Source organism: Aspergillus stella-maris (genome assembly GCF_047715825.1).
Source record: "Aspergillus stella-maris strain CBS 113639 unplaced genomic scaffold BDV14scaffold_22, whole genome shotgun sequence".
Taxonomy (NCBI): domain Eukaryota; kingdom Fungi; phylum Ascomycota; class Eurotiomycetes; order Eurotiales; family Aspergillaceae; genus Aspergillus; species Aspergillus stella-maris.
In genome coordinates, this window is record NW_027396816.1 from 106,073 (window position 1) to 132,959 (window position 26,887).

General features: G+C 51.7%; 13 protein-coding genes across 13 annotated transcripts; 7 read left to right on the top strand and 6 right to left on the bottom strand.

The window, feature by feature from the left end:
- Window positions 1–357: 357 nt before the first annotated feature.
- On the top strand, window positions 358–1,707 carry BDV14DRAFT_199386 (NAD(P)/FAD-dependent oxidoreductase; the record flags this gene model as incomplete). The annotated part of the gene is made up of 3 exons (XM_073773237.1): window positions 358–999; window positions 1,061–1,508; window positions 1,565–1,707. 3 exons carry the CDS (start codon window positions 358–360, stop codon window positions 1,705–1,707), a joined length of 1,233 nt encoding a protein of 410 aa, XP_073628898.1.
- A 43-nt stretch (window positions 1,708–1,750) lies between these two features.
- BDV14DRAFT_199387 (transcription factor domain-containing protein) lies at window positions 1,751–3,200 on the bottom strand (the record flags this gene model as incomplete). Its single annotated transcript, XM_073773238.1, has 2 exons — window positions 1,751–2,672; window positions 2,728–3,200. 2 exons carry the CDS (start codon window positions 3,198–3,200, stop codon window positions 1,751–1,753), a joined length of 1,395 nt encoding a protein of 464 aa, XP_073628899.1.
- A 283-nt stretch (window positions 3,201–3,483) lies between these two features.
- Window positions 3,484–5,316, bottom strand: BDV14DRAFT_171824 (diacylglycerol/polyprenol kinase family protein). The gene has a single exon (XM_073768490.1). The coding sequence runs from the start codon at window positions 4,900–4,902 to the stop codon at window positions 3,742–3,744; it is 1,161 nt and encodes a 386-aa protein (XP_073628900.1). The 5' UTR covers window positions 4,903–5,316; the 3' UTR covers window positions 3,484–3,741.
- A 98-nt stretch (window positions 5,317–5,414) lies between these two features.
- On the top strand, window positions 5,415–7,572 carry spb4 (ATP-dependent RNA helicase SPB4). The gene is made up of 3 exons (XM_073768491.1): window positions 5,415–5,738; window positions 5,794–6,306; window positions 6,358–7,572. Exons 1-3 carry the CDS (start codon window positions 5,449–5,451, stop codon window positions 7,475–7,477), a joined length of 1,923 nt encoding a protein of 640 aa, XP_073628901.1. The 5' UTR covers window positions 5,415–5,448; the 3' UTR covers window positions 7,478–7,572.
- A 352-nt stretch (window positions 7,573–7,924) lies between these two features.
- On the top strand, window positions 7,925–9,568 carry BDV14DRAFT_199390 (transferase family-domain-containing protein; the record flags this gene model as incomplete). Its single annotated transcript, XM_073773239.1, has 1 exon — window positions 7,925–9,568. The coding sequence occupies one exon, from the start codon at window positions 7,925–7,927 to the stop codon at window positions 9,566–9,568; it is 1,644 nt and encodes a 547-aa protein (XP_073628902.1).
- Window positions 9,569–9,859: 291 nt separating this feature from the next.
- BDV14DRAFT_171828 (uncharacterized protein) lies at window positions 9,860–10,484 on the top strand. The gene has a single exon (XM_073768492.1). The coding sequence runs from the start codon at window positions 10,290–10,292 to the stop codon at window positions 10,452–10,454; it is 165 nt and encodes a 54-aa protein (XP_073628903.1). The 5' UTR covers window positions 9,860–10,289; the 3' UTR covers window positions 10,455–10,484.
- Window positions 10,485–11,112: 628 nt separating this feature from the next.
- Window positions 11,113–15,419, bottom strand: BDV14DRAFT_171831 (uncharacterized protein). The gene is made up of 5 exons (XM_073768493.1): window positions 15,291–15,419; window positions 14,608–15,231; window positions 13,141–13,650; window positions 12,205–13,093; window positions 11,113–12,151 (listed from the first exon to the last, which is right to left on the bottom strand). Exons 2-5 carry the CDS (start codon window positions 15,080–15,082, stop codon window positions 11,665–11,667), a joined length of 2,361 nt encoding a protein of 786 aa, XP_073628904.1. The 5' UTR covers window positions 15,083–15,231; window positions 15,291–15,419; the 3' UTR covers window positions 11,113–11,664.
- A 1,162-nt stretch (window positions 15,420–16,581) lies between these two features.
- Window positions 16,582–17,752, top strand: BDV14DRAFT_199394 (uncharacterized protein; the record flags this gene model as incomplete). Its single annotated transcript, XM_073773240.1, has 4 exons — window positions 16,582–16,602; window positions 16,694–16,727; window positions 16,785–16,909; window positions 16,976–17,752. 4 exons carry the CDS (start codon window positions 16,582–16,584, stop codon window positions 17,750–17,752), a joined length of 957 nt encoding a protein of 318 aa, XP_073628905.1.
- Window positions 17,753–19,312: 1,560 nt separating this feature from the next.
- On the bottom strand, window positions 19,313–20,588 carry BDV14DRAFT_171833 (mitochondrial 37S ribosomal protein uS15m). Its single transcript, XM_073768494.1, has 2 exons — window positions 20,308–20,588; window positions 19,313–20,255 (listed from the first exon to the last, which is right to left on the bottom strand). The coding sequence occupies exons 1-2, from the start codon at window positions 20,351–20,353 to the stop codon at window positions 19,405–19,407; spliced, it is 897 nt and encodes a 298-aa protein (XP_073628906.1). The 5' UTR covers window positions 20,354–20,588; the 3' UTR covers window positions 19,313–19,404.
- Window positions 20,589–20,623: 35 nt separating this feature from the next.
- Window positions 20,624–22,211, top strand: rps0 (40S ribosomal protein uS2). The gene is made up of 2 exons (XM_073768495.1): window positions 20,624–20,874; window positions 20,949–22,211. Exons 1-2 carry the CDS (start codon window positions 20,705–20,707, stop codon window positions 21,670–21,672), a joined length of 894 nt encoding a protein of 297 aa, XP_073628907.1. The 5' UTR covers window positions 20,624–20,704; the 3' UTR covers window positions 21,673–22,211.
- Window positions 22,212–22,311: 100 nt separating this feature from the next.
- BDV14DRAFT_171836 (putative Rho-like small GTPase) lies at window positions 22,312–23,319 on the bottom strand (the record flags this gene model as incomplete). Its single annotated transcript, XM_073768496.1, has 4 exons — window positions 23,118–23,319; window positions 22,772–23,012; window positions 22,560–22,679; window positions 22,312–22,474 (listed from the first exon to the last, which is right to left on the bottom strand). Exons 1-4 carry the CDS (start codon window positions 23,207–23,209, stop codon window positions 22,313–22,315), a joined length of 615 nt encoding a protein of 204 aa, XP_073628908.1. The 5' UTR covers window positions 23,210–23,319.
- A 132-nt stretch (window positions 23,320–23,451) lies between these two features.
- On the top strand, window positions 23,452–25,533 carry BDV14DRAFT_171840 (pseudouridine synthase DEG1). The gene has a single exon (XM_073768497.1). It carries the CDS (start codon window positions 23,528–23,530, stop codon window positions 25,466–25,468), a length of 1,941 nt encoding a protein of 646 aa, XP_073628909.1. The 5' UTR covers window positions 23,452–23,527; the 3' UTR covers window positions 25,469–25,533.
- BDV14DRAFT_171841 (PIG-H family GPI synthesis protein) lies at window positions 25,534–26,357 on the bottom strand. The gene is made up of 3 exons (XM_073768498.1): window positions 25,953–26,357; window positions 25,699–25,901; window positions 25,534–25,642 (listed from the first exon to the last, which is right to left on the bottom strand). The coding sequence occupies exons 1-3, from the start codon at window positions 26,284–26,286 to the stop codon at window positions 25,565–25,567; spliced, it is 615 nt and encodes a 204-aa protein (XP_073628910.1). The 5' UTR covers window positions 26,287–26,357; the 3' UTR covers window positions 25,534–25,564.
- Window positions 26,358–26,887: the final 530 nt, after the last annotated feature.

Sequence of the window (26,887 nt, forward strand, 5' to 3'; positions counted from 1 at the left end):
CCCCTGATTGGCTCCCTAGCACGGCTACGCTAAGATCTCCATATGGATCTCCACCATCAGTCCGCCCCGGACTATGTAGACTACATGATGAGATTTGGGCCGGTAATGAGAGGATCTAAAAGTTTGATTTGGTTCTGTGTTTCTACTGGGACCGTGCTTGGTAATTGGGAGTGGGACAATTGTAAGCAGGTTGCGAGTTTGCTAGGGGGGATTATCAATCCCGATTGTATTGTATTGCAGATGGATATACAACCAAAGTCTCTCCCTGATCATCTCAGATGTTGGGTGTATATATAGCCTTCGGACTCTCGTGAAGAGAAGTCCCTGCCTCGATAAAATTCATACTCGGACTTTGTCATGGTCTATTCCTTCGTCTTGTCTCTTTTCCACTTCCTCACTGCGAACCTCTTCAAAACTCTTCCTGAACCTCCATTCTCAGAGAATATGCCCCCCAAGCACGTCGTTATCGTTGGCGGCTCCATGTCAGGCCTTGCCACCGCGCATCAGATCCTCAAACAGACATCCAGGAATCAAGTTAAGGTCACGATCGTCTCACGCGACTCACACTTCTACTGGAACATTGCGGCGCCGCGGGCTGTGGCTAGTGCTTCAAGGGTCCCAGATAGCGATCTCTTTGTTTCAATCCCGGAGGGATTTGCAAAGTATCCTGAGGGACAGTTTGAGTTCGTCCTTGGCACAGCGACGGGCATCGACGTTACGACGAAGGTGTTGCGGGTTGGAAGGGAAGGCAAAGGGGCTGATGGGACGGAGAAACAGATCGGTTATGATGTGCTTATTCTGTGTACGGGATCTGACACGAAGACTGCGACGCCGTTCAAGAGCCGTGGGTCCACTGAGGCGACGAAGAAAGCGTTGCATGAGTATCAGAAACGTATCAAGACTGCGCGGACGGTTCTTGTGATTGGAGCTGGTCCCACTGGTGTTGAGGTCGCGGGGGAGTTGGCGTCCGAGTATAAGGGTGAGAAGAAGATTATCTTGGTAAGTGAGACCCCCGGCCCTGGCCCTTCAAGGATGGCTGCTAATATCAGTGCTTCTGCAGGCATCGAGCACTTCGCGCGTCCTCCCAGGTCCCAACCGACCAGCCTCCGTTTCCAGAGTCGCAGAGTCTCAGCTTCGGGCATTGAACGTCGACCTCCGTTTGAACACTAAATTTGAGGACGAGAAGGAGCTCGCGGATGGTTCATGGGAGATCACGCTGTCTGAGGGCAGAAAGCTTGTCGTCGATGTGTATATTCCTACATTTGGGGTGACGCCAAACTCCTCGTTCATTCCGAGCGAGTTTCTCAACCGTGAGGGCTTTGTCATATTGGACAAGTATATGCGCGTCAAGGGCACAAAAGACATCTATGCCGTTGGGGACGTCTCGGACATTGAAGCTCCGCAAGCGTTCTACGTCGGTGGACAGAGCAAGTATGTCGCAAAAAGTGTTGTTCTCGGTGTGACAGGGAAGAGCAGCTCGGTGGTGCCGTATAAGAAGTCTAATACTTGTGAGTCATGCCGAGGGGTTTGTGTCGAGCAGCCGCTAACTAACGCTCTCATGCAGCTATGATCGGTGTTCAGATCGGACAAAAGGGCGGGACTGGGCATGTTGGAAGCATTAGGTTGCCGGGCTTCATGATTGCGTATCTGCGCAAGACGTTATTGGTGGAGCAGGCGCCCAAGATGATTGATGGGTCGGCATTTTAGGTCTGATATAGGCTCCTCGCCACGGGGTCTCATGCACACAATCTTAAGCAAGTAATAATTCGCGGGTTTTTTCAAGAACACTATTCCATGTAAAGGTCGGGTTTTCGCGTTCGATCCAAACTTCCTCTAGAATTGGTAATATCCTTGATCTGTATCTCATTAGAGGTCCGAGTTCTGGGTGAGAGGAAAGAGCAGTTTTGAAAGACTGCTGTTCTTCTCCTGGCTTGACCACACATCCAATAACAAACAACGGACAGACTATGACAGGTATCGAGTTGCATGAGACCTGGGTATGGAGTACTTGCGTCGTTTCGGCAACAAAGCAATTCATCTGGTCTAATTGCTGAAAGCCGTAGACGACCAAATGTAGATAGACAAGCGCCATATTGGTAAAGATCAGTGCCAAAGAAGAGAGGGTAGTACTCGTCCTCGCTGTGGCGAGGCCATGTTGAATATTACTCCGAAGGATATCGGAATCGAAAAACGTTCCTTGTTGTTTTGCCTGGGTGAGTTGATTATGCAGTTTGGCAATCTGCCCTATACGGATGGCAATCCAGCTAGGGCAGCCGAATATGTTCTCCAAATCAGTCTGTGGTTGATTCTGAAGGACTGTGGTATGATAAGATAACAGCCTGGGCGCAATTCCGGCAGTAATAGATGCAATAAGATCGAGCCAAATGACCGTGGCCTCCATGAACCTCAGAGTTGCAACTTCTTTGACAATTTTCGGTCCGTCATCTTCCGGGTCAAAGTGCCCGAGAGGTACGTTACCGTTTAGAAAAGCTTTTGATCGTTCCGAAAGCTCGAAATCAGGCAGCCCGTCTCTGTACTCTTTCTGGTACATGTCGATAGCTGCGTTAAGGTGGATCCGCCAGGAGCAGTCCTCGCCGGCAAAAAGCTTCAAGATATAATCAGTGCTGTGAGCGATGCCGTGGATGTCATCAACAAACCTCAAAATACACCAACTGGACAATTGAAGCAAGCAGTCCCAGCGGACCACACGATCGCGTCTGCACAAACTGATCGACTTCCCTGATCGTCCGCTGAACCTCCTCCAAGCATATCTGTAGCTGCTCCTCTTGACGAACTGCAGAGAACGCTCGACATCGGGCAGAAAGCCTCGCAGACCCAATTATCAGACGATGATAAGAGCTCAACGCCAAAACGGCATGGTACAGAGGCTTCGTGCGCAAGAGTAGGTACAGGAGCCAGCCCCTGCCGCCCATCATAGTATCTGGCTTGTACACGGGGTACTGAAGCGGAAACACCTCGTCCAAGAAGTGCATGAGGAGAGTGGCCTCTTCGGTAGAGAGGACATCAGCGCCGTCGCTTGTCTCCGATGGCGATTGCGAGGACTCTTTGTTGATTTTCGGAGCAAGTGTTCGGCCATGGTTCCTGTCACGGACGTGAGTAGCAGGCTTCCTTCTCGAGGTAACCTTCACAATCTGCTTGATCCCTTCTGCGACGGCTTTCTCTTGCGGGCCGCTGTCCATCCACTCAGGCTTCTCACCGTAACCGTAGCAGGTAATCGAGAGAGATTCACATGTTTCGCACCGGGGCTGATGTTCGTCGCACTTTTTCTTTCGCAGGCGGCATGTCCAGCAGCCGTGTTTACTTCGAACTGGCCAGCCCATCAAGAAGATAGATCAAAGAGGATGGGGTGTTGTCGAGTCAGTGCGGAGGCTCAGTAGATTGGAAAGTGCAGAGTAAGCAAGGAGCGAATCACATGACTGGGGTCCAAGAGAAGTACGCACAATCAATCTAATGGCGATTTTGTGAAGTATGAATGGTATAATTGTATGTTTTGCTTAGTAGGTAGGTGGCAGAGGTGAGTAGTAATATTAGCATAAGTGGTATAGGCATAAGTATGTATGTATGCAGGCATGCAAATGTAAGCGTATAAGCATAGGGCGGCGTGAGTGAACGAAAGACCGAGTCAACTCCCTCCTAAAATGTCGAAAAAGAATAAACATGCCGGGTCAAGACATGTAAGAGTGAAAGAAAGTCTATCTAAAAATGTATCCGTATAAAACTTCACCCAAAGATCTTCAAGAAACCCCATAGCCCAATTCCGCTCAAGACCGGAATAGTGAGGTTGTCATCCCAGCCAAAGAGATCGATGAACTCGGATCCTGCAGCGACAATGCCCGAGACAACGCTCATGACTCCCAGTGCGAGGCCGCCCGTAATGATGCTTCCGGATTCACTCTCTGGCGTGGTAACAGCCCAGCCAACAAGTCGCTTCGCAGCGTCCGGAAGGAGGTTGAGACGTCCTGTGAAGAGGAATGCGTTCTCGGGGTCATTTGGAAAGCTGCCCATGTAAGGCACGAACCAGCCCCAGAAGGCCGCTGCAGTGACTACGCCGACGAGCCACGCAGCGACGGTGCCCGCAAGGCTCTTGCCTTTGCGCAGACTGTAGGTATAGCGACCGTAAAGGCGACCGAAGGTGGAGGCAGCGGTATCGCACCAGGAGAGGAGAAGGACGCCCATGACACCGACATCCTTGGGGAAAAAGCGGAGGACAGAGTATGCGCCGACAAGGTACCAAATCACACCGTTGTAGCCGGAAACCTCGGTTTCACGCATGAGAGCCCCCATGCAGCGAATGTAGAGCTTGTTGACTCTTTCGGAGCGGTGACGCAGAATATCTGTTGCAGCGATGGGGACGAGCGCTCCAAAGAGCCATGGCGTAATCTGATATGTTTGTGTACCTCGGCTGTATAGGTGAAGCGTCAGGAACCCGATCGAGACGTGGAGAAGCTTCCGCGGAATCTCATGGCGATGGATAAAGCTGCGGTAGCGGCTGTGTAAAGGGATCAAGCCGAGCGGGGAAGGGGATCGCGAGATGCTATCGACAAGTCGCGTCCCGTCAGTTTTTGACAGCGGGGAGAGGAAGCCGTTTGTTTGCGGGGCGTTTCCATTTGTCCGCGCTGCTAGGGCTTCTGGCTCCTCGGAGGATGTAGCTTTCTTTGATCTGGACTTGCGCCGGCGCGATCGCGTTGGTGAAGTGTCTGCCGTCTCGCCTTGACCTTCTGTGACGTCGCCGAGACGCTGCTGCCGTCGGGCTGCCGATCGCGTCGTCGGTGCCGAGTAATCGTCCCGCGATCTCGATGAGGTTCTACCTTCTGGAGTCGGCGATGGCGAGATCACCCTCGGTGTCGCAGGGACAGCGCCTGGATTTCGCGCCGACGACATTTCAGCCGTTCTGACGGAGAAGGAGGGGAGGGCCGCGGTGACGATCAGTCCGCAAACAGGGCGTTTGGGCACGAATCTGATCCCAGTACCAACAATGCAGGGAGTGAAGAAACCGTTTGCCTCGAAGGACGGAATGGTGGGCAGTTATCCTTTAAAGGACAGGGAAAGGTCCGGAGGCTAAGCGTGAGGGAGGAGAGGTTGCAGGCTAGTAGAGGGCAAGGCAGAAACAGCACGGCGCATTGCTGTCAGACCTTGCACGAGCTGAGGATAAATAGAGTTCAGGAAGGACAATCTTCGCGCCGATTAGGACGTATTGGTATTTGGTGCACCAGAATAAGTGACGATCTGGTCAGCAGCTGGGCAGAACCCGGGCTCTCCGGTCTGTATCACGTCACGTGCAAATGGGAAAAAAAGTTAGGGGACTCGGGCGGTGAAGGCATGGACTGGCAGATAGTCACCGCCCGTTTATCTAGGTATCGATAAGAAAAAAATCCATTCAAGCAAGAGAAGCATCGACAACGAGGATTGAACCACTTCCTTGCAATAATGGCGCCGAAACCTCCTTCGGGCACTTCGTCCCGTGCTTGGGACGCTGTGACACCCCCACTGTCAGAATGGGTGCTCGATGCTGTCTCATCGATGGGGTTCACCCGGATGACCCCAGTCCAAGCGTCAGCCATTCCACTGTTTATGGCGCACAAAGACGTTGTGGTTGAGGCTGTGACTGGAAGTGGAAAGACCATGTCATTCCTGGTCCCGGTTGTCGAGAAATTATTGCGCCTGGAAGAGCCCATGAAAAAACATCATGTTGGCGCTATCATTGTTTCCCCGACAAGGTAATTCTGTTCTAGACGAAGCAGGCTTACGGACATGCTCGCTAACCTCTGACAGAGAACTTGCTTCGCAGATTCATACTGTATTACTATCTCTCCTTGCATTTCATCCCGCTTCCGCCGCTGCCATCAACCCCTCCGAACCTGACGAAGACGCTCCCCGCCCGAAACGCTCGTCCTCAGAACTCAAGGTTGTTCCGCAGCTTCTACTCGGAGGCTCAACAACGCCTGCGGAGGATCTGAGCAGCTTCCTGAAAAACTCCCCGAACCTCCTGATTGCTACTCCTGGCAGACTTCTAGAGTTACTCTCCTCGCCTCACGTACACTGCCCGCAATCATCTTTCGAGATGCTTGTGCTGGATGAAGCGGACCGGCTATTGGACCTCGGGTTCAAGGAAACACTACAAAATATATTGCGCAGACTGCCAAAACAACGGCGAACAGGTTTGTTCAGTGCCAGTGTGAGCGAGGCTGTGGATCAGATTGTTCGCGTAGGTCTGCGCAACCCGGTCAAGGTCGTGGTCAAGGTTAAGGGCGCGTCCGGCGTTACCGACAAGCGTACCCCAGCCAGGTTAGCATACCCTTGACTCTTTTGCTGTTAGCATACTAACTCTCTGTATAGTCTTCAAATGACTTACCTCACAGTTCCTCCCGCCCACAAATTTATCGCACTCAAACACATCCTAAACTCCGTGGAACCGACCCCTTCCAAATCAATCTTCTTCGTCTCGACTTGTTCAGGCGTCGACTATCTTTCTGCAATTCTTCCCCTTATGCTCGGCGATGACTTCCAATTGATACCCCTTCACGGAAAGCACCCTGCCAACGTGCGCCAAAAGAACTTCAACCGCTTCGTTAATGCTCACACCCCCGCCATTCTTCTCACTACAGATGTCGCTTCTCGTGGGCTAGATATTCCTTCAGTTGATCTCGTCGTTCAGATTGACCCTCCTGCTGATCCCAAGACCTTCATTCACCGATGTGGTCGCGCCGGTCGTGCCGGGCGCCGAGGTCTCAGTGTAGTTCTCCTGCACCCTGGCAGGGAAGAAGATTATGTTTCCTTCCTAGAAGTACGAAAGACTCCAGTCGGTCCATTTCCTCAACCAATCACTGTTTCCGACACCGAAGCCGCCGCGGCTACAGAACTCGCACGGAAGACGGCACGCACGGACCGAGCTATTCATGATCGCGGTCAAAAGGCGTTTGTTAGTTGGCTACGAAGCTACAGTAAACACCAAGCGAGCAGTATCTTTCGAGTGGCAGACCTAAACTGGGAAGGTCTGGGTAACGCCTGGGCACTGCTGAAGCTACCGAAGATGCCCGAGCTGAGAAATTTTACCGGAGATAAAACACTTGGAGTTGAGATGGATTGGGACAACTTTACTTACAAGGATAAGCAGCGGGAGAAACGACGTCTAGAGGTAGCCCAGGAGATGGCCGAGGCGGGCGCTCAGCAACAATCAAATAACAAGAAGCGACCAAATGAAACAACGGCGTGGAGCGATAAGCTCGAGAACAGAAACAAGAAGGCCAAGCGACGCGACCAGAAGCAGGTCCGACAGGAGAAGAAGCGATGGGAGAAGATGACAGATGAGGAGAAGAAGAAGGCCTTGGAGACGGAGGAAATGGTGGAGTCACTTAGGGTTAAGAATGAAGAGCAACGGCAGTTGAAGCGCGCCGCAGCGAAGGCCGACAAAGGCGCAACCTCTGACGGCGATGAAGAATTCGAAGGATTCGACTAAGCCTTTACATGGGGCGTCTTATCGATATATTACATATACCCAATATCAACGCATTAGCGCCATTCGTTCCAACAGTAGCCGAATGCGTATAGAATCCGCCCTGCCCTAGGTGGCGATGCAATTCAGATGCATGACTCAACCGCCACTACTACCTCGACTGTACTATGAGGCTTGTCAGGAGATTATTCCTTCGTTTGAGCAACTTCATCTCGCCAAGTACATTACTGCAACAGTGAGTGATAATGACTCATGATTCCGCCCCGCTTAGCGCGTGCCATACAGTGCGATGCAACTCCACCAAGCCGTCTCCAACAAAGCACAACCGATTCCTCAAAGAATTCGGAAAGCACGACCCTGCCATGTTGGGGTTTAAATACTCCTGTTCAACCCCCGGGCTGTGGACAACATCAATTAGCTCACCAGCAAGGATATCTTCGATCAAACAAGATGGGAGACACGGCCCGAAAGCAGCCAACGATTGACCTTATCTCGACAACAATTGTTCAGCCGGCGCAAAGACCCAAGAGAACTATAGTACCTTTATCGATTCTAGATGCAACTGTCACTCACTATGCGTCCTGTGCTGCTGTCTGGTTCTTCGACGCCCCGTCATCCAAGTCAAACGGAAGCAATGCGACTGGGCGCCTAGAGTCGGACCTGGACTGGACTCCAACCCTACAAAAGTCACTCTCAACAACGCTATCATTATTCCCTCATCTCGCCGGAGAATTAAGCATCTTGCAATGCGTCCCAGAGACTGACAACGATCATACGCAGCGTTATGGACGACTTCATGTCACTTTCGGTACTGCCTCGGATCCCGGAGTTGAATTCATTACTGCTCGCTGTGACCTCTCGTTAGATGAGATAGCCCCTAGTTCCGAGCAGCGCAAGCTACCAGAGTCCAGAGCCTGGAATTTATCCTGCTCAGCTAGGGTCTTTCTACCGGATCTCTCCAAGATACCCTTCAACACGCGACCTGGACAAACGCCAGGGCCGCCAGTGTCGATACAATTCACGCAATTCAACTGTGGTGGCATTGCACTTGGTATCAGGATTGCGCACACGCTAGCAGATGCTCAAGCGCTGGCTGTATTTATGCACCGATGGTCTTACGAAAACTCTCTTCTTTTCAGTGGTGAGGAGAACAATCCCAAAGCAACAAAACCATTCTTCACCAATGGTTTTTTTGATTCCCAACCGCCCGTCTTCAACCCACAGCTCCTGGACACCCGCGCAGCAGGCAACATCGATGTCCCTCAACCGGATGAATCCATCCTTGCAAAATCCCGCGCCCTCCCATCTTCCCGCCACGACTGGTTCTGGCCTGCCGACGGCGACAACCCAGACGCCAAACTCCCACCAGGACTGACGAGGTCCATGATCAAATCGCCCGGCCAGCGAATGCCAAAAGAGGACTGGGACGTCACGGCGCCAGTGGGGCATATCAAATTGCACTTCTCGGCGGAGCAAACGCTCAAGATCTGGGAGGCTGCAGGCGATGGTGTAAGCAGACACGACGCAATCGTCGCGCAGGTCTGGAGCGCAATAAACCGGGCTAGAAATCTGCAGGATGACGAAAAAGATGTGAATCTCTATTTCACGTTCGGGTGCCGAAAACGCCTAAACCTCTCGCCGTCATTCATGGGAAGTCCCATCCTCGCCACGACAGTCAAGATGCCAGGAAAAGACGCAAGCGCAAGTTCCTCGCCTTTGTCAGCAATCGCGACCAAAATTCACTCCGATATAGCCCTCTACACCACCGACGCAGTCAAATCGCGACTGCACGACCTATGTTTTGAGTCCGCGCCGCAACGACTCTGGGAGGCTTATATTGGTCATCGACACGTAATATTTACCTCCTGGGCGCATTTACATCTATACGAGGTTGATTTTGGTGGGGAGCGAGGGAAAGCTAGATATGTGGAGCCTTATATGCCTGAGTTGGATGGGCTGCTTTGTCTTATGGAGGGGCGGCCGCACGGAGCTGCGAAAGGAAGGCATTGGTGTGACTATGGTGTTGATGTGCAGTTGTCGCTTGAGAAGGGGGCGTTGGAGAGGTTAAAGGTAGATGAGAGGTTGTGGATGTAGACAAAATATGCATGATGGAGGTATGGAAAAGATATTAGCGTACATAGATAAAAAGAGATAAAGGGAAGATGACAAAAGCAAAGCGATGTATAGTCTATAGTCTATCGTCTAGTAGATACAAGGAAACTCCAACCCATGCGACCCAACATATCCAAGCAGAAAACAAGCACTAGAAGTTTACTGAGAAGCAACAAGCGAACCCTCAACCGGCCCCCCAATACTAAGCCGAGAAAGTATCTCCGCGTCCAGGAAATCTTCAGCCTCCTCCCGCTTAACCCCCCCGACATCCACCCCATTCCCATCAGCCCCGATATCACAATTCACTAGATAATCCTCCCTCTCATCCTTAATAGCCGCTGTCTCACTCACACACTCAGCCCCAGAAACAGGAACAGGAACAGAAACAGGCATAAGCCTCGGCAAAGCCAGGGGTATACTCTTAGGCGAAACAGCAATACTCGTTCTCCGCTTCTTGTTCCCGTTGCTGTTCCTGTTCTTGGTCGTGTTCTTGTTTGTCGATTTGTTCGCGGAGTCGGAGTCAGGGTACAGGACGAAATCGGATAGTTTGCGTTTAACCCGAGATGCGGGTTCGGGGTTGTAGGGGGTGTTTGATGGGAAGGGGATTAGTGTTGGTGCTGATGTTGATGCTGATACGGTAGTCGAAGTGGGAAGAGAGGTAGGTGTGGAGGAAGCTTCGTTGGTAAAAGTGACGGTGGAGGGGATGTCAGACGCGAAGACATCTACTATCGTTCCCGGCAGCGGCAGCGGTATAGTTGCAGTAGAAAGAGAAGCAGGAACAGGCGCAGGCGAAACAAGCACAGCATCGCTCCCCATGCCCATGCCCATGTTCATATCCACGCCCATCCCCATACCCTGCACAGAATGACAAACAAGACACTGCATCCCCATCCCCAACCCCACACCCATACCCATCTGCGCCCCCGGACACCTCAAGCAGACCCTAATCCCCACGCCCCTCGCAAAGTCCATTGTCTCGCAGACATGCACGATCGGGTTCGGGTTGATGGATGGGTGGGGGGCTGGTGTGTACCAGGCGTTGGGGCACGGCTGGATTAGGTGGTGGTATGTGCAGGTGCAGCCGGGAGGGTTGGGCTGGTAATAACACATTTTGGTGGAGGTTTGGAGGGTTGGAGGGTGGTTGTTGTTGTTGTTGCTGTTGTTGCTGTTGCTGTTGTTGCTGTTGCTGTGTGGTTGGTGGGTAGATTGAGGAGGAGGAGGAGGAGGAGGAGGAGGAGGAGGAGGAGGTTTGGCGACGGGAGGTGATACAGTGGATTGGACAGGATGTTTGGAGGTTGAAAGTAGATGGAAGGAGTAATGGCATCAGTGGATGAATTGGCAAGGAGAATAGATTAGGAATGGAAGAAGTGAAGTCCACAATTGGAGAGTAGGAAGAAGAGGCATGAGAATTCCAAGAGAGATGCTGAGCAACACCATACTTATACCCCCTAAAGACCGCGATCATAAGCAGAAGGCCAAAACTCAGAGTTTGTAGTTCTTTGTTAGCATGGCTGAGACCTCATCTGTCCAGACTGAGTGTGTCTTGCACTCATTTCAGCGTCTGAGACAAACACTACCTGCCTGCCTGTCGTCAGCCGGCTTGTGCTCACACTCTGCTTGCAACCACAAAGAAGTGCTGCTGGCTTCCTGGCTATGTGAAATCTATACGTGGATAGAGAGCTATATCATCAAGAACAAATGTAATATTCAACGCTAATGCAATGATGCTCGCATTCCTTGTTAAACCTGAGACTGAGAACGGAGCGCAATAAAATGCCCAAGCAAAAACAGGACCAACCAAACAAGCTCAAGAACACGAACTGAAAGTCAAAATTAATCTTAAAGAATCCAATCACACAAAGTACTCAACATGTGGCCAGCCAGTCTCGTTATGGCGGCAGAGAAGCTAGTGCTGAATCAGGAGGCAGGCATTAAATCCCAGCAGAAGCAAAAAACACAACAATCCATCACAAGAAAATCGCTTACTCCCGTTTCAAATCAAAGTTCCCTGCACGATCTTCTGGACTATGCAGAATGCAGCATATGTAAAGTCTAACAACAACAATAGCCAAAGTGCCCTAAGCAATAGTCTCCTTGGCACTCTCTTTGTATTCAGCGAGTTCGCGTTGGAACACGGCGTAAGCCTTGTCAACATCAGCCGGGTCCCAGATTTCGTTCACAATACGGATCGATTCCGCGCTGGCATCAAGACCCTCGCCAAATGGCCTTGGCTCAGGCCACTTGAGCTGTGTGAGATCGCCAGACGGACAGTTCTCAAACAGCCACTGGGCTTCCTGCGCAAAATGATCGTCGCCAAATTCCTCGGCAATCTTCTCGGCGGCGGCAGTGGATTTGAGGGTAGGTGTAGCGTCAGGGGTGGGGTTGGCGAGAGGGCTTGAATAGCGGCTAGTAGTGCGAAGACCACTAGGAGTCTTGGGTTTGTATTTCTCGGCCTGGGACCGGACTCTGGCAAGAGCCTCTTCATCATACTTGGCCGGTGTCGAAGGTGTCTGTGTAGGAGTTTGGGTAGGGCGCGCAGCGGAGCGAGGAGCAGATGGTTGAGCACTAAACAGTCAGTCATGATGCTTACTTGATCTTGCCAAGATATCAGAACATACCTTTGGGGAGTAGCAGGCTGCGCAGAGGTAGGAGTTTTGGGGATGGGGCTCGGAGCAGTAACGCTGGAAGGCGAGGGGGCACCGCTTGATTCCGAATCATCGGAAAATGCATCATAATCGAGTTCAAAGGTTCCCGATCTGTTGGGAACGAAACCAGGCCGCTGCCGTGGGTCCTGAGCACGAGACGCTGGAGTTGGTGTGGTGGGCGCTGACTGAGATCCGCCCATGCCGATGAAATGCGTTCCGCTATAGGGATCGGTAGCACGGGCACGTCGGTTCTTTGAGGGCGTGTCTTCGGGGCTCAGACCAAAGTGAACGTTCTTCTTCTTCTTGTCCGCAGGTCTCTCTGTCTGAGCCACACTCCGAAGGGCAGACTTCCCATATACATCTGCTTTCTTAAGTTCCGTCTGTGGAACCGCCGGTGTTGCTTCATCCTCGTCACTTTCCGAGCTGTAGCAGAAGTAATCGAGATCCATTCCATAACTGGATCCTGCGGGGTTAGGAATGACATCCGGCGAAGGAGAGCGTTTGCGCTTCTTTTGCGCCTCGCTGGCAGTCTTGCTCGCCCGTGGGGTGCTGGCATTGTTTTGTTCAGAGGATGCGGTAGAGGTTTCAGGGGCTGTAGTCTGAGGCATACGTTGCTCGACAGACTGGAGAAGGGGAGCTGGAGTGGAAGTTGACGTAGAAGCTAGGGCGGAGGATTTGGAGGGAACGTCTCCGAGATAAAGGGACCGGTCAATCTTAGCGGGGTACAGAGAGAAGGACAGGTTGCGAGCACGTTTGGCAGGTGGCTGTTCACTCGTTTGGCAGTCAGATTGACTTTCCTTTTCTGAGGCCGCTGTGGCCGGTCGGGTACGCTGAATGCGTTCAGATGCAGCCTGTCTGGTAGCTACGTTCTATGAGTACAGAACACTGAAAGGATTTGTGGCCACTTACATGAATTTTGTGACCTCACAGGGGTGCGGCCAAACCTGGGTAGGAACCTAGAGAATGAGCGCGGAACAGAGTTGAAAATTCCACTAAAGTTCCAACTATTCTTCGCAGGTTCCGGGGTAGATGGATCCTCGGCGGCATCAGGTTGCTCGGCGACAGTTTCGTCATCTGTCTGAACCTGCTCGGATGATGATTCAAGATCTGTCTGTAGAGGCTCAGAAGGAGCAATTAATGAAGAGGTCTCTGACGCAAGGCGATCGGCTTCGGTCTGGGCGACGAATTCGGGAAGACGGAAGATAGTACTGTGGATACGGCCTTGGCTTTCCGCTCTGCGGCGGAGCATTCTCTCAGAACGGGGAGCGGTTCTTGAGAGACGGCGTGCGAGGGGTGTGAGGTGTCGAGCAAAAGGTGTGCTGCCGGGAGGGCCAAGGTTCCTGCGCTTGTTTGCGTATGGGGTTACGGGCTCGGCGTTATCATCGGCCGAGTCTTCAGTACGGGACCTTTTCCTATTGACTTTTTTCTTGATTAGCTTCTGTTTCGTTTTAGGCTGTGGTGTAGATTTATGAGTCGGTTGAGGTTGAGTAGTGCACGGCATCTTGGGTTTCCTTTGGGTTTTTATGGCCTTTGAAGACTTAGGGGTCTTTGAAGACTTGAACGTCATGGGAGGTTCCCTGGATCCAGTCTCTGAAGCTCACGGCAGATCCCAGACAAGTTATGAACTCTGTCGATTCAGTGCTGTCATTGCTCGTTGCGGCGTCGACCATAGAATGCTCAGATTCTTCCGTTGCCTGTTCCTCTGCAGCAGGACATGTCTCACTGCTATCGGATTCGTCTCCATCTGAGGGAAGCGGACCGACGCAGCCATCTGAAGCACGGCATCCGACTCTGATTTACTCGCGCTAGGTTGGCCAATATCAGTAGTAGTTGGGCTTGGTGCAGCCAGCTGCTCAGCGGTGTCGTGGTCTGCCTGCTGTTCGATAGAGCGGCTAGTGACAAGGTCGTTTTCCGCCTTTCCTAGCATGCGAGTGATGCCCTCACTAGTTTTGATGACGTCCTCCATTGTTGGCTCCTCACCAACAGAATCAGAGCTGAAAGATACCTCAATGACCGGCTGGTTGGCATCTTGGGTATAGAGTTGCTGCAGAGCGGCCTCCTCCTGGAGAACGTCGACAAAAATGTTGTCCATAGTATTTGAGATACTAGAGTGATCAAATCGATCGACCTCGCCCGGCTCCAAGGGAACAGCTTCGGAAACTTGTTCAAGGTTTGTATCCCAATTTTGGAATGGATCTGATGCCCCAGCCTCATCGTGAAGATCGAGGGTGGTTTGTATTTGAAGCCCGGCGTCGCCTTCGGCATCAGGGGACTCCTGGGGACTGGGAAGAGAAAGAGGTGGGGATAAGAGTTTCAGAGGAGGTTGGGGAGAGAGAAAAAGAATGTGAGATGATAAAGGAGATGAATTGTACTTACGCTTCGAATTCTTAGGTTCCAAAAGCGCGTTGTCGGACGTAGACGGGCCAGATTCAGGGTTTTCGGTGTTGGTCTCGGTATTCTTCTCATTGTCTGCGCCAAGGGGCTTCTCTTCGGTGTTCTCTGGTGCTTCCTCGGTCGCAGCTTCTTCGGCATTGCGTTTGCTACTGCGCGTACCACGCTTGGAGGTGGAGGTGCGTGCCTGAGGCTTTGAGGTTGATGCAGTAGTTGTAGTCTTCTTAGTGGTGGTCTTTTTGACTGTGCGCCTTTGCGTTTTGGCTCGCGTTGTTGGTTGTGTTGTGGTTTCGGTGGATTGCTCAAAGCTTGATTGCTGAGAGCTTGACCCTTGAGAGGCGGGTTCTTGTGAAGCGGCTCTAGAAGCAGATCTTGTCGTTCTGGTACGACGAGTAGCGTTCTTCATGTCGTCAAGCGACACGAAGCCACCAGGCGAATCGGGTTGAGAACGGGTGCGCATTTTGACTGTGTTTGTAAGGTCGGTGCGAACCGCGCGAAGACGAAAGAAGAGGATCGATCTCAAAAAAACAAAGTGAAGTTTGGCAGAGATTTAATGTCGCAAGAGAAGAGTTTATCGAGATGGACTTTTGAATAATTGCTGGATGGAACCTAGAAAATGGGGAGCGTGAGTGATGAGACAAGAGTAAGAACGAGGAAGACCAGCGTACCTGAGGGGTAGAAGGTTGCAGAGGGCGCTTGTGTTGCTATGGGTTGCGCGACACGTCCCCTTAGTAAAGGCAACATGAACTTACCTGTTGTTGTTGTTGAGGGCTTTTTGTGGAGAGAGGAGAGTGTTGTGAAGGTGAATTCACTCAAGGAAAATCCAAGTGGAGCCCCGAAGAGGGAGTGACGATCCGGCAGAACCAGGCGGTCGCCACTACACGTGTCACCCAGCGGTTCATTCCCTCCCGCAGCACCACGCATGAACCAACCTTGCTATTGGGTGTTCCTTCTATCCAAGTGCCTAATCAGCTATTCAAGAGTCTCCAGGTGTTCTCTGATGTACTTTTCAAAGCTGACGTAGCTGCGATGTGGTCGTCGTAATCTCATTTCTGCCACTGCGCTTGGTACAAGACAAGCACCTGGCTACAATTAGACCTAGTTGAGGCGATCCAGTGGCATACAGGAAGTAAACTACACTAAAAAAGAAATCCAATTGTTATAGACCTACGCGAGCGTAAACTGGCCTCGGGAGAGTAGTGTTGGTGCAAGTCATCGGTCGACATGTTAGGGTTTGTCGAGCCCCTGGTACCATTCCGGATACCTTGGTATGAAACACCTGCAAGCAGGTACTTATGGATGGGCTGCTAGACTATTGAATCTGCGTTCAATGTCAAAGATATTGTCTGCCAAAGGTTGATTTGGCCATCTGCGGAGTCCCTTCGCATAGTCAATTTTCAAGTTCGCTCGACCGCAACTGCTTCTCAAGAGACAAAGGCATTGTTGCTTAACGAGGCAAAAAGCGACTATCAAACCAGGATGAATATCATCAAAGAAGACTACCGATAATGAACCCTTACAAAGACTTTGTATGCAAAAGATGATTCTTGCGAGTATCTCCATTGGGGCAAGCCTGGCGGAGAAGTATATCCAATCCCAGCATCGGATATCAATGGGCTGCACCCCAAAGAAAGATATCTTGGCAGTATATTGTCGATTCCAACCGGACAAAGAGTAAAGTGCTTATGGTATCAAAAGAAATAAGGTGCTGACATTCAGGTAAAGAAAGAGAGGAAATTGACTTGCGCCTACAGAGTCCATTGCATGAACTGCCCATGAACGCTAGCGACGATCTCCATATCTTTCCCCTTGGTAGAGAATTCGAGGTCCTTTCAGGCGCAAGCCCTCTCAGCCATTTATAGTACACGGGATTATTTTATGGTGGGAAGAAAGGTGGGCCCTCGAAAAATTACGCTCTGCATTGTTCCTCCAGGACTGGGTTCGACCCAAGCAGAGGCAATGGTCTTCGGTCTACAAATGGTCCGTCATAGGTAGATTGGGCAAGGGAAGCCCATGTGGACTTAAAGATCACCCGGGAAGTAAAGAAACTGGTATACTAATACGATGTCAGGACGACCAAAAGGAGGAGGACAACTTGCATGTGAGTATTACCTACCATACTCCAGAAAGGCGAAGAATCGGCAAGGCTAATATCCATGTAGCCGATGTCGCAAGATTCCTGGACGAAGCAGGGGTTGCTAGTATACTTTTTGGATGGCAAGCCATGGTCCTAGTGGGCACGGATACGTGCTCGAAGAAGGTTGGTTTCGTGGTAAAAGAAGATGAGGTGAGTTAGGGCATTTCTCCAACATTATGGCTTACAGGAACCCGCACTGACTTGACGCAAACGTAGCTGGACTCGGCAACAAATACCTTGGCTGATAAAGAATTCCACCGTTGTACTAATCCTGAATGTCCAGAGCTCAGTGCAGATCGATTACCTGCGGACTTCTTAGCACACTGGGAGGAGCAGGACTTGTCAGTTGAGGAGCGAGTTCTGACGCAATCCGAGTACGCTGCCATTTTGTCACAGGACCGATATCATCCCGTTGCAGCTGTACACTATCACATAGCAGATAAGTATCCAGAATATGCCATCTTGGCCTTGCACAGGCGGTCATACCTTCTTTGGCGGCTGCCAAAGATACCATTGGCGTCACCTGCTGACGGAGATCGGAATCTAATGCTCAGCACTGATGATCGTCTGAATATGGAGAACAGCCGCTCGGGGCCCTGGACAGAGCTGTACCCCATAAAGATTCTGACGCCGTGGGCGTTTGTTGAGGCGTTGATAATCTTGTGCTGTCGGAACTTCTACCATTTTGAGGATCTTGGTGAAGCCTGGGACGCGATGCTGAGAGGGTTTGCGGAGCTGGATCGATGGGAGATCAAGAATAACATTGACGATGACTTCCGGGCTTCCTGGGATGGTCTGATGGGCCGCGGCCCTCTTGAGCGACAGCTATGGAGTGCAACGTCCCCGAAGTTTAAGGAAAAGCCCTGGGAAAAGGGCGTGAAGGGGCTTCCGCTTGTGCGCAAGAATATCTGGGTTCCAACAAGACAGCTTCGCGACAAATTGACTGCAGAGAACAAACTCTCATTTCTCCTCATGCCTAAGCCTGAGCATTAGATGAATTCATCTTTCTCTAGAGTCCAACAACCCGCCGTCACCTGTTTGCATAACGCACTCTTCCGCCCGTTTGATCTTCTTGCGCAGACGCTTTATACCCTCCGACGAATAGAACAATGAACTAAATAACCACCTTCTAATATACATGTAGAATATATTAGCTCCTGCATCTTCTGCTGTCTCTCCCCTTTAGCTCAATTATTTCCCATTTCTATCTCAAGAGAACCTTTAATGACTCCGTGCCACACCTGGCTCTACAGCTATCTCTCCGCCGACCCAGCAATACCGCCCATACCCTCCTTGTTGCCAGCCACGCCATAAGTGATTTGCGGATAATGTCTTCTCTGAACGCTGTTGAGCCTGCAGCTCGAACTTTACTGGCCACCTTGACGAATTCCCCGGGATTTGCCGGTCTCAGGATCGCCATTGTCGGTGACGCGGCCATTGCTCATGATACGCAGACAGACCATGATGGAACATGTAGTAGGGTTCGTCATCGACCCCGGTCTCCGAAAGCTTGTCTGGTCAAGTAGGAATATAACTCATGACGTTGATATAGGGCCTTCAGTTCCTCGTCGACTTCGGTGCTCGTCCCAATACAGAAATTCAAGATTGCCTTGCGGAACATTTCATGCAACGAAGTCCAGCCGTCGCCCCAAACAGTTTCTATTTCCCAGATCAGAAGTGGGTAGACGCGCCGCGCTTGGTGAATCCTCAATTGCCAGCGACATCACAATAATACGGTAAAAGTTCATGATGCCAGGACTGTTGAGTGCATTCATCAATAGCAAAATAGCCGGTATTCCTATTGCTGACTTGCTCGTTCAGAAAGGATGGCCCTCGAAGATCAATCTTTATCCTCTGTCACAAATGGGGATGGTGTACGCATTTCTTCCATGCGTCCCCGCAAACCAGGCGCTTTTCCACCAAGCATGGATCTCTGGGCGTTTGCCAATTTACAGAGCTCGGAGGCAGGCTGCGGCAGATGCTTTCAGACTCAGCAATCCAGCCCGCGCCTGTCAGAGAAGATTCGACCGCCGTTACCCTTTGAGGACCAGTGTTCAGCAGAAAACAAGAATCTTGGATGGCCTCGACGACTCGGTCTTCTATTGCATGGATGTTCCGCGGAACGAGCGGAATATGCTGTTTGCATGAGAAGTATCGCCGTAACACCGGAATCGTGGCATTGCCGATAGTAGGTGGCTTCGTGACCGATTGGTGTCTCCGAATTGAATCCTCGATGTCAAGGTTTCTAGTGGAAATGACCTGCTGGCAACGGCTGGCGCGCTTCCGTTATGTCGGGGATGGTGAGTCTCTGCGAACAAACTCGAACATAAGATGAATTGGTATCATCCTCTGACATGCGAAGCTCCAAAGAGAATTCAAGAGTGGTTGAAGGGGCTGATGACCGGTTGCACCTAAGGAGTTAAGCAGTTTCCCAAGAAGTGGAACGGAGCGTGGGAGTTGTTTGAATCCCCCCAAAGGCTGGAGCACGTGAAATTACGTTGGCAATGGTTTACCAGACTACAACACCATGGACAGAAGCTAAGAAAAATTTAAGGTCAAATGCCGTAGAGTTACAGGCCAACGCTATGTTGGGGGAAACTAGTGAAGAAAATACATATCAAAGTAATGTACAAGCGCCAGTAAAATTACATGCTGATTTCGCCATTCCAAGACGCTTCCGTCAATCCCAGAGTCTCAATGAGCAACTGCCATCTGGGTCCACCCCTCTCCTTCCTCCGCAGGTACCGGAGCAGTTTCTGTCTCTTGTGAACAAGCAGTCGCATGTTCCGCTTGTTGTGTCTATCCTTGTTGGTGTTTTCCAGGTGCCTTGCCATGTTCAAGATTTTCGCGGTAAGGATCGCGACCTGCACTTCGGGAGAGCCCGTGTCTGGACCAACACGGGGGGTCTTTTCTGGGAGAGCAGGGGCTCCAGCGATAGGAGCAGCTGCAGGCTTCGGGGGTAATGTTTTATCGGTGTTGTGTCGTCCGAATGTCTCAATGCACTTCTGGATGCGGAGACGCATTTGATCGCCGGTGTTTCCGTTTTGAATGTTCACGATTCGTTTAATGGCCTCTTGAGCATTCTGGTGCTCCTGAAGGTGTTTTTCTGCACGCTCCTTCTCGAACTGCGGATCAATTGTTGCGCGGTCCGGGTTTTCGACAGGAGTAGTCAGGGTCTTGGAGTAGTCGAGAGCGTTGTTGAGTTCTTCCGGCGTGATGAAGTGGTTGGGGTGTGATTCTTGCATCCTAGGGTCCTTGACCTTCAGTTCTTCGATGAAGGGTGTTGGGTTTCCGAATACAGGGTCACCGACAGAGCCGCGCTCTTCGGCGAGGGCTTGTCGGCGGGACAAGTTGGCGGCTTTGCGCTGGCGTGACTGTGCCATCAAGTACGGATCATGTCTTCTGCGCTCTCTCGCTTCGGCGGATCCGGCTCGGATGGATGTTTTGCTCGGGTTCAAGGACAATCGGGCAAGCGGGCTTTGAACGTGTGAGGAGCCTGAATTGAACGTTTAGCAACAAGCAGTAAAACCAGAAAAAGGACAACTTACCGGTGAAGGCCTTCAGCGAAGGCTGGAAAGGAACGCGAGGAGGCATGTTGCGCAAGACCGCGGTACTCCTGGGGGTGTGGTATGAACAATGACCAGGTGGTCTGTCTCGCTGCTCTGCGGCCTCAGTTCAACCCTCCGTCCAAAATCTCGATCGGAGGACGCGCTGCGCTAGTCCATCTTAAGGGGGAAATTCCGGGAACCGGAGACAGTCGCAAATTGGAGCCTCAGGCTGATTATCCTTAAGTAAGCTGTGAATCACGTGCAGGGCTAGCCGAAACGCACGATCGGAATATCTCCAAAATCTATTTTTCGAACTTCGAGATTCTCGCGACAACACCACGACAAGCAGCCAGACGATTGATTTTCAAATCGCTGTCCTTGACATCAATCGACCAAAATGGCTCCCTCTCAGCTCCCCCCCATGTTCAACCCCACCCCTCAGGACATTGAGATGCTCCTCGCAGCTCAATGCCACCTGGGATCCAAGAACCTCCAGGTTCACATGGACCCCTACCTGTGGAAGACTCGCCCTGACGGTGTCAACGTTATCAACGTTGGCAAGACCTGGTACGTTTGAAATTGGAGGGAATTGGAGGGAAATTGTCAAGGAAACGAAAGAACAAGGTCTAATGCGACAACAGGGAGAAGATCCTCTTGGCTGCCCGTATCATCGCTGCCATCGACAACCCTGCCGACATCTGTGTCATCTCCGCTCGTCCCTACGGTCAGCGCGCTGTCCTGAAGTTCGCCTCTCACACCGGTGCCACCGCCATTGCCGGTCGTTTCACCCCCGGTAACTTCACCAACTACATCACCCGCTCTTTCAAGGAGCCCCGCCTCATCATCGTCACCGACCCCCGCACCGATGCCCAGGCCATTAAGGAGGCTTCCTACGTCAACATCCCCGTCATTGCCCTCTGCGACACTGACTCCCCCACCGACTTCGTCGATGTTGCCATCCCCACCAACAACAAGGGTCGTCACGCTATCGGTCTGGTCTGGTGGCTCCTCGCTCGTGAGGTCCTCCGTCTCCGTGGTACCCTCGCCAACCGTGAGGTCGACTGGGACGTTGTTGTCGATCTCTACTTCTATCGCGACCCTGAGGCCGAGGAGAACAAGGAGATTGCCGACGAGGCCAAGGTTGCCAACGCTGAGGACATTGGCGCCGGTGCCATCGAGTCCGGCTTCGCCGGTGAGAGCTGGGACGCCCAGGGTGCTGGTGCTGCCCCTGCCGCTTTCACTGGTGCCGGTACCACCAGCTGGGAGGCTGACACCGGTGACTGGGCCGCCAGCTCCGCCCCCGCTGCCGGTGGTGAGACCTGGGCTGAGGCTCAGCCCGCCGCCGAGGGTGCTGCCAAGTGGTAAACATCCACTTAGCTGCTGAGTGGTCAAGGACAGCTGTTAGGAATTGAAAAGTGTCTGATTTGGAAAGCGAGAGGGAAATACCAAAAAATATATCCAACTGGCATGTCAATCCTAGCCTCTGTTTGTTCCGCAACATATTCTCAAAAAAAAGGAAAAGAAAAAACGGGAAATTCTTCACAACCATCCTCTTTTTCCTAACACCCCCACTACTCACTCACATATGGTATGCCGCTGCTCCGAATCTTTTTTTCTACCTATACCTCCGTCTTGTTTCGTCACGTCATGGTGCATCGGGAAGGAATTTGCTTGTCAAAATTGACTGGAGCTTATGAGGGAAAGATATCCAGTTGTTCTCTTATCAGTGAGCCTCTGGGGGAAAGCCCTGTTCTGTCAATTCCACAAGGTGGACTTAATCGTTACCTTGGTTTCTCCCTGTATGTTATTTCGTTGATGCAAGCTACCATTTGTATGAATCTTCCTAGAGTCCCTTGTAGATGTAGGTGTAGCTCGTAGATCGGTAATCGTTTCGGCTCCTTGTTGGAACATGTATCTCTGTATCCAATGTATTCAAATGGGTATCAAATATCAAATATCAACATCAACAGTAAGCATAGTTTTCCCCCGCCTATATGCAAGCCCCTCACATAACAATACAACCCCCCTTCGTCTGCCCCCCAGCCTCCGTCGTAGTCGCATACGCCAACCTCGCCAGGTCCTCAAAAGCCTGCGGCATCAGTTCCCCAGTGACGGCCGAGCACTCCGCGTACCGATCACAGCGGAGCTCCTGTGCGATGCGATACGTCTGACGTTAAATTTGAAGTTAGTCCCTGCCACAAACAGATACAGATACGAATATATAAGAGGGGTGGAAAGGGTAAAACACCAACCTCCTGCGGATAAATCACCCCCTCTCCCTCAACCCTCAGATCGCGCTTCAGCCCAACCATCATGACGGGGATTCGCTCGCCTTCGCCGCGCTGGAAGTACCGGATTATATCTGTTCGCCACTGCGCAAAATACACAGCATTAGCATTAGCTATCCGCACACTCTACTCAAACTTGTACCCTCTCCGGGCCTCAGATGTGTCGGGTAGCTTACACCCTTCAAACTATCAACGCTCCTCCGCTCCGAAATATCAAATGCAAGCAGCACAACATCCGGCCGTAGCGTCGTCCAATGCTGATTCGCGCTACTCGTGTCGTAGATCTCCAATGTGAAGGACTTTTTAGAGAAATTGATGTCGTAGACGAAAGGCTGATTCGTGTCGCGCAGGAGCGTTATTGGTTCTTTGGGCTGAGTTTGAGGGGCGCGGTGTTGGTCGCGGATGGATTTGAGGCTTCTGTTGCTTTTTTAGCATTTTGGTTCATGTACGGAGGTCTGTTTTGTATAGATAAGGCCATGATGGCAGTTGCATTGGATTGGATGTGAAGGTACATATACGCACGATAGAAATGTCGACTTGCCGCATCCTGCGTCGCCGACGAGGAGGATTGTAATTGGTGTTTCGATGACTTCTCGCTCACCTGGGGCGGCCATTGTGAGCTGCACTTCAGAGCAATCGTATTGGTCACTCCTCAGAGCACTAGATACAAGTTGGTGGTAAATTGCTGTCCAGCTAACAATGGTAAGGCACTCGGTGAGCGTAGATATATATTCGACGTCGTTAGTAAACCCAATCGGAGATAAGCCCTTACAACGCAACTTTCTTATCTTATCGCATCTCGTAAAATACGATCCGTAAGCCAATTACGCAAAAGTTACACCGCATGCCACCCCAAAATTTTCTGAGCGCGCCAGCGCGGCGAGCAACAAGAGAGGCCCAACTTGGACTTACCCCTCCATCACCGCTCGGGGATGTGGAGTTCCTCAAGAAGACCCCTCTCTGCCTTTTCTCGACTTCACCTTAAACAAATCCCGAGCCGATACAGCCATAAGGGCTTCGCGAGGCTTGATTCGCTTGTTAAGGACATTATGGCTGGCACTGGCAATGACTCCGCGAGTGCGCAGTCGCAGCTGGCGCAATCGCAACAGCAACAGCAACAGCAGCCAGACTACAAAACCTGGAGCACAAGCAGTCTAATCGACCGGATCAGTGAACTAGAGCGCCAACTGCAGTCCCAGAATGCGGCGTACAGCAGTCCCTCTCCCAACGGCCCAACTACAAAATCGAAACACGATCCCGCCAACATAACATCCTCCCCAGCCCCAAGCAAACTCTCCAAGCGCACCCCCGCAAAAATGGACCCAACAAAATACGTCTTCCGGCACATCGCGCTGAAATTCGCATACCTCGGCCAACGATACCAGGGACTCGAGCACGCAAATGGAAACACAACGCCGCTGCCAACAATCGAAGAGGAAATGTGGAAGGCGCTCAGACGAACTAGGCTGATTTTCCCGACTGATATGACGGAGGGGGAAATGGGGGCTGGTGGGATGGTGGATGATCGGAAGAAAGTGCGGGATCCGGATGTCCCGTTTATTCTGAGTTGGGAGGGGTGCGAGTATTCGAAGGCTGGGAGGACGGATCGGGGGGTTAGTGCTTTTGGGCAGGTTATTGGGGTTCGGGTGAGGAGTGCGAGGAAGAAAAGGGTTGCTCAGGAATTGAAACTTGAGGGGGAAGGTGCGAAGGTTACGGGTGAGGAGTCTACGTTGAAGACCGAGGAAGATGAGCAGTGGGATGATATTGCCGATGAACTACCCTACATCAGCCTTTTGAACAAGGCTCTCCCTGAAGATATCCGGGTGTTGGCGTGGTGTCCGCATCTCCCCGAGGGTTGGGATGCTAGGTTTTCCTGCCGCGAGCGCCACTATAAATATTTCTTTACACAGCCTGCGTTTTCACCCATGCCTGGCCCTCTTGGTCTTCTTCCCCGGGGTGGCAGCAGCGAACCGCCGAAATACCGAGACGGATGGCTGGATATCGATGCCATGCGCGAAGCAGCCAAATACTATGAGGGCGTGCACGACTTCCGCAATTTCTGCAAAGTGGACACGAGCAAGCAGATCGAGAACTTTGAGCGCATTGTGTATCGATCCGAGATTGAACTGCTCGACCCCAAGACTAACCCGTTGGGATACCTGAGCCGTCCAGAGTTTCAGCGTTCGGCAGACCCTGCTACCGTGGCTGAAGAGTCACAAGGCTCAAGCCCGGCTAATAGCCAGGTATACGTGTTCAACCTGCAAGGCTCCGCTTTCCTGTGGCACCAGGTGAGGCACATGATCGGTATTCTGTTCCTCGTGGGCCAAGGACTGGAATCGCCGTCTGCAGTCCGCGAGTTGCTCGACGTGACCGAACACCCGCGCAAACCAATGTACGAGATGGCGTCCGATGCACCGCTGGTTCTCTGGAACTGCGTGTACCCTGCAGAGGGTAGTGAGACACGAGAAGATGCAATGGAATGGGTTTACGCAGGAGATCGCAGGCAGACGAAGAGCGCGTTTGTCAAGGGTAGTGGGAAATTCGGAGGTGGCGGCGTGGTTGAGGACCTGTGGGCTGTCTGGCGGCAACGCAAGATGGACGAGATTTTGGCTGGTTCGCTACTTGACCTGGTGCTTCATCAAGGTGATCAGAGCGACATCCAGGACAATGATATCAGGAACTTTGAGAAAGAGAGACAGGTGAAGGTGGACAAGGTCTTCAGGGGAGGTGAAGGAGCCCTAGCCAATGGGAAGTACATCCCTCTCATGCAGAAGAGGAAGATGGACACCGTTGAGGTGCAGAACGCCAGATATATTGCGGCCAAACAACGGAAGACGGAAAGGGAAGCGCAAGCCGAAGCTTCTAACCCATAGACATTGTACATACCTTATAGAAGTGTGAATAGAAATAAGCCACTCCATCATTGGAAAGTTTGAGGACCTCATCGTTGAAAGAGATGTATCCGACAGTTATGGTTTGGAATCGTAAAGACAGTGCCGAGAGCCTCGCCAGACCTCTTCCAGCTTTGCCCTGTTTGGTAACAGTTTCTGGAAGAAAGTCAGTAGTGCATCCCTTGTCGAAGGTGGTAGTTAGGGAACTGTACCGGAAAGACCACGACAACCTCTGGCTCCCCTACAACAACCACTGCAAGGTAGAAGCGCACTTCAAACCCCTTGAAAGCCTCATGTATAACAATGTCCTGAATCTCGGTCGTCGGAATGAACCTTGTCGCAGCGGTGGATAGATATGTGGGGGAAGAAGTGGACGTCTGGATGCCTAGACCGCGGATAACCAGAAGAGACTCCTCTGTTGAACAGTTAGGAGAAGCGGATTGAGAAGCATGGACAGACGACTAACCTGTGTAGCCCTTTCTAAACACTCCGTATAGGACCAATGCACTGGCAACGGCAATGGCAATGAAGTTGTAGGTATCGGCAATGCGACAAACAGCGGAACCTAATGGACTGGACCAGACAGCGGTCCAGGGGATGAATGAACCATCTTCTATGAAGAATGCATGACGGGATCGCGCAGCATTCAGGAAAAGCACGCCCGCAAATATAATCACCCGTAGGAGGAGTTGAAGGTAGAAGAGGAGCTTCGCGGCGGTGCTGGTATGTCGCGAGGCATTGGAAACGGTAAACGACGCGGTAGTCGGAGAGGGGCAGCGGGATATGAGATGGAGAGGCATTGAAGTAGAAAATGCAGAGCAGCGCAAGAATGAGCAGGTAGGAATCAGTCCACTCGGACCCTGAGGGACTGCCACTCAGTTGATCGAACGAAGCTCCGACGGGAATTATTGAGGGAGCTGCTGCTGCTATCAACGGCGCTAGACTGTTTACAGACAGGCCTTATCCGCCCGTGCTACCCACCTCCTGAACGGGCACGTGATGGCTGCATCTGCCCTCCCTCACATCTCACTGCTCTTGATTGCCCAACTCTCCTCTATTGCCTGATCTGACCATGCCTCCGCTTCTGAGGGCTGGTAGTTTTGCAAGTTATGTGCTTCGATAATGTGTCTGCATCATGAATATAACCTCATTGAAGCCCAAACAGGCCGCTCATATGGGGTCCGCCCTCCAGCACGGGTCCGTGGATTGACACGGTCGCCCTAGAGCAAGAGGGGTAGCAGCAGCCCAACCAAGTACAAGACCATCTTTCGAGGTCTCGATTCTGGACTGAGGGATAGTTTATCTTTGAGTCTAATGAAATTGTTCCTTTATCGTTCCGGTCTTTCTGCTTCTGCTTGCATCACAAGGAACGGTCTATCTTCGCGCCAAATGTACTCCTTG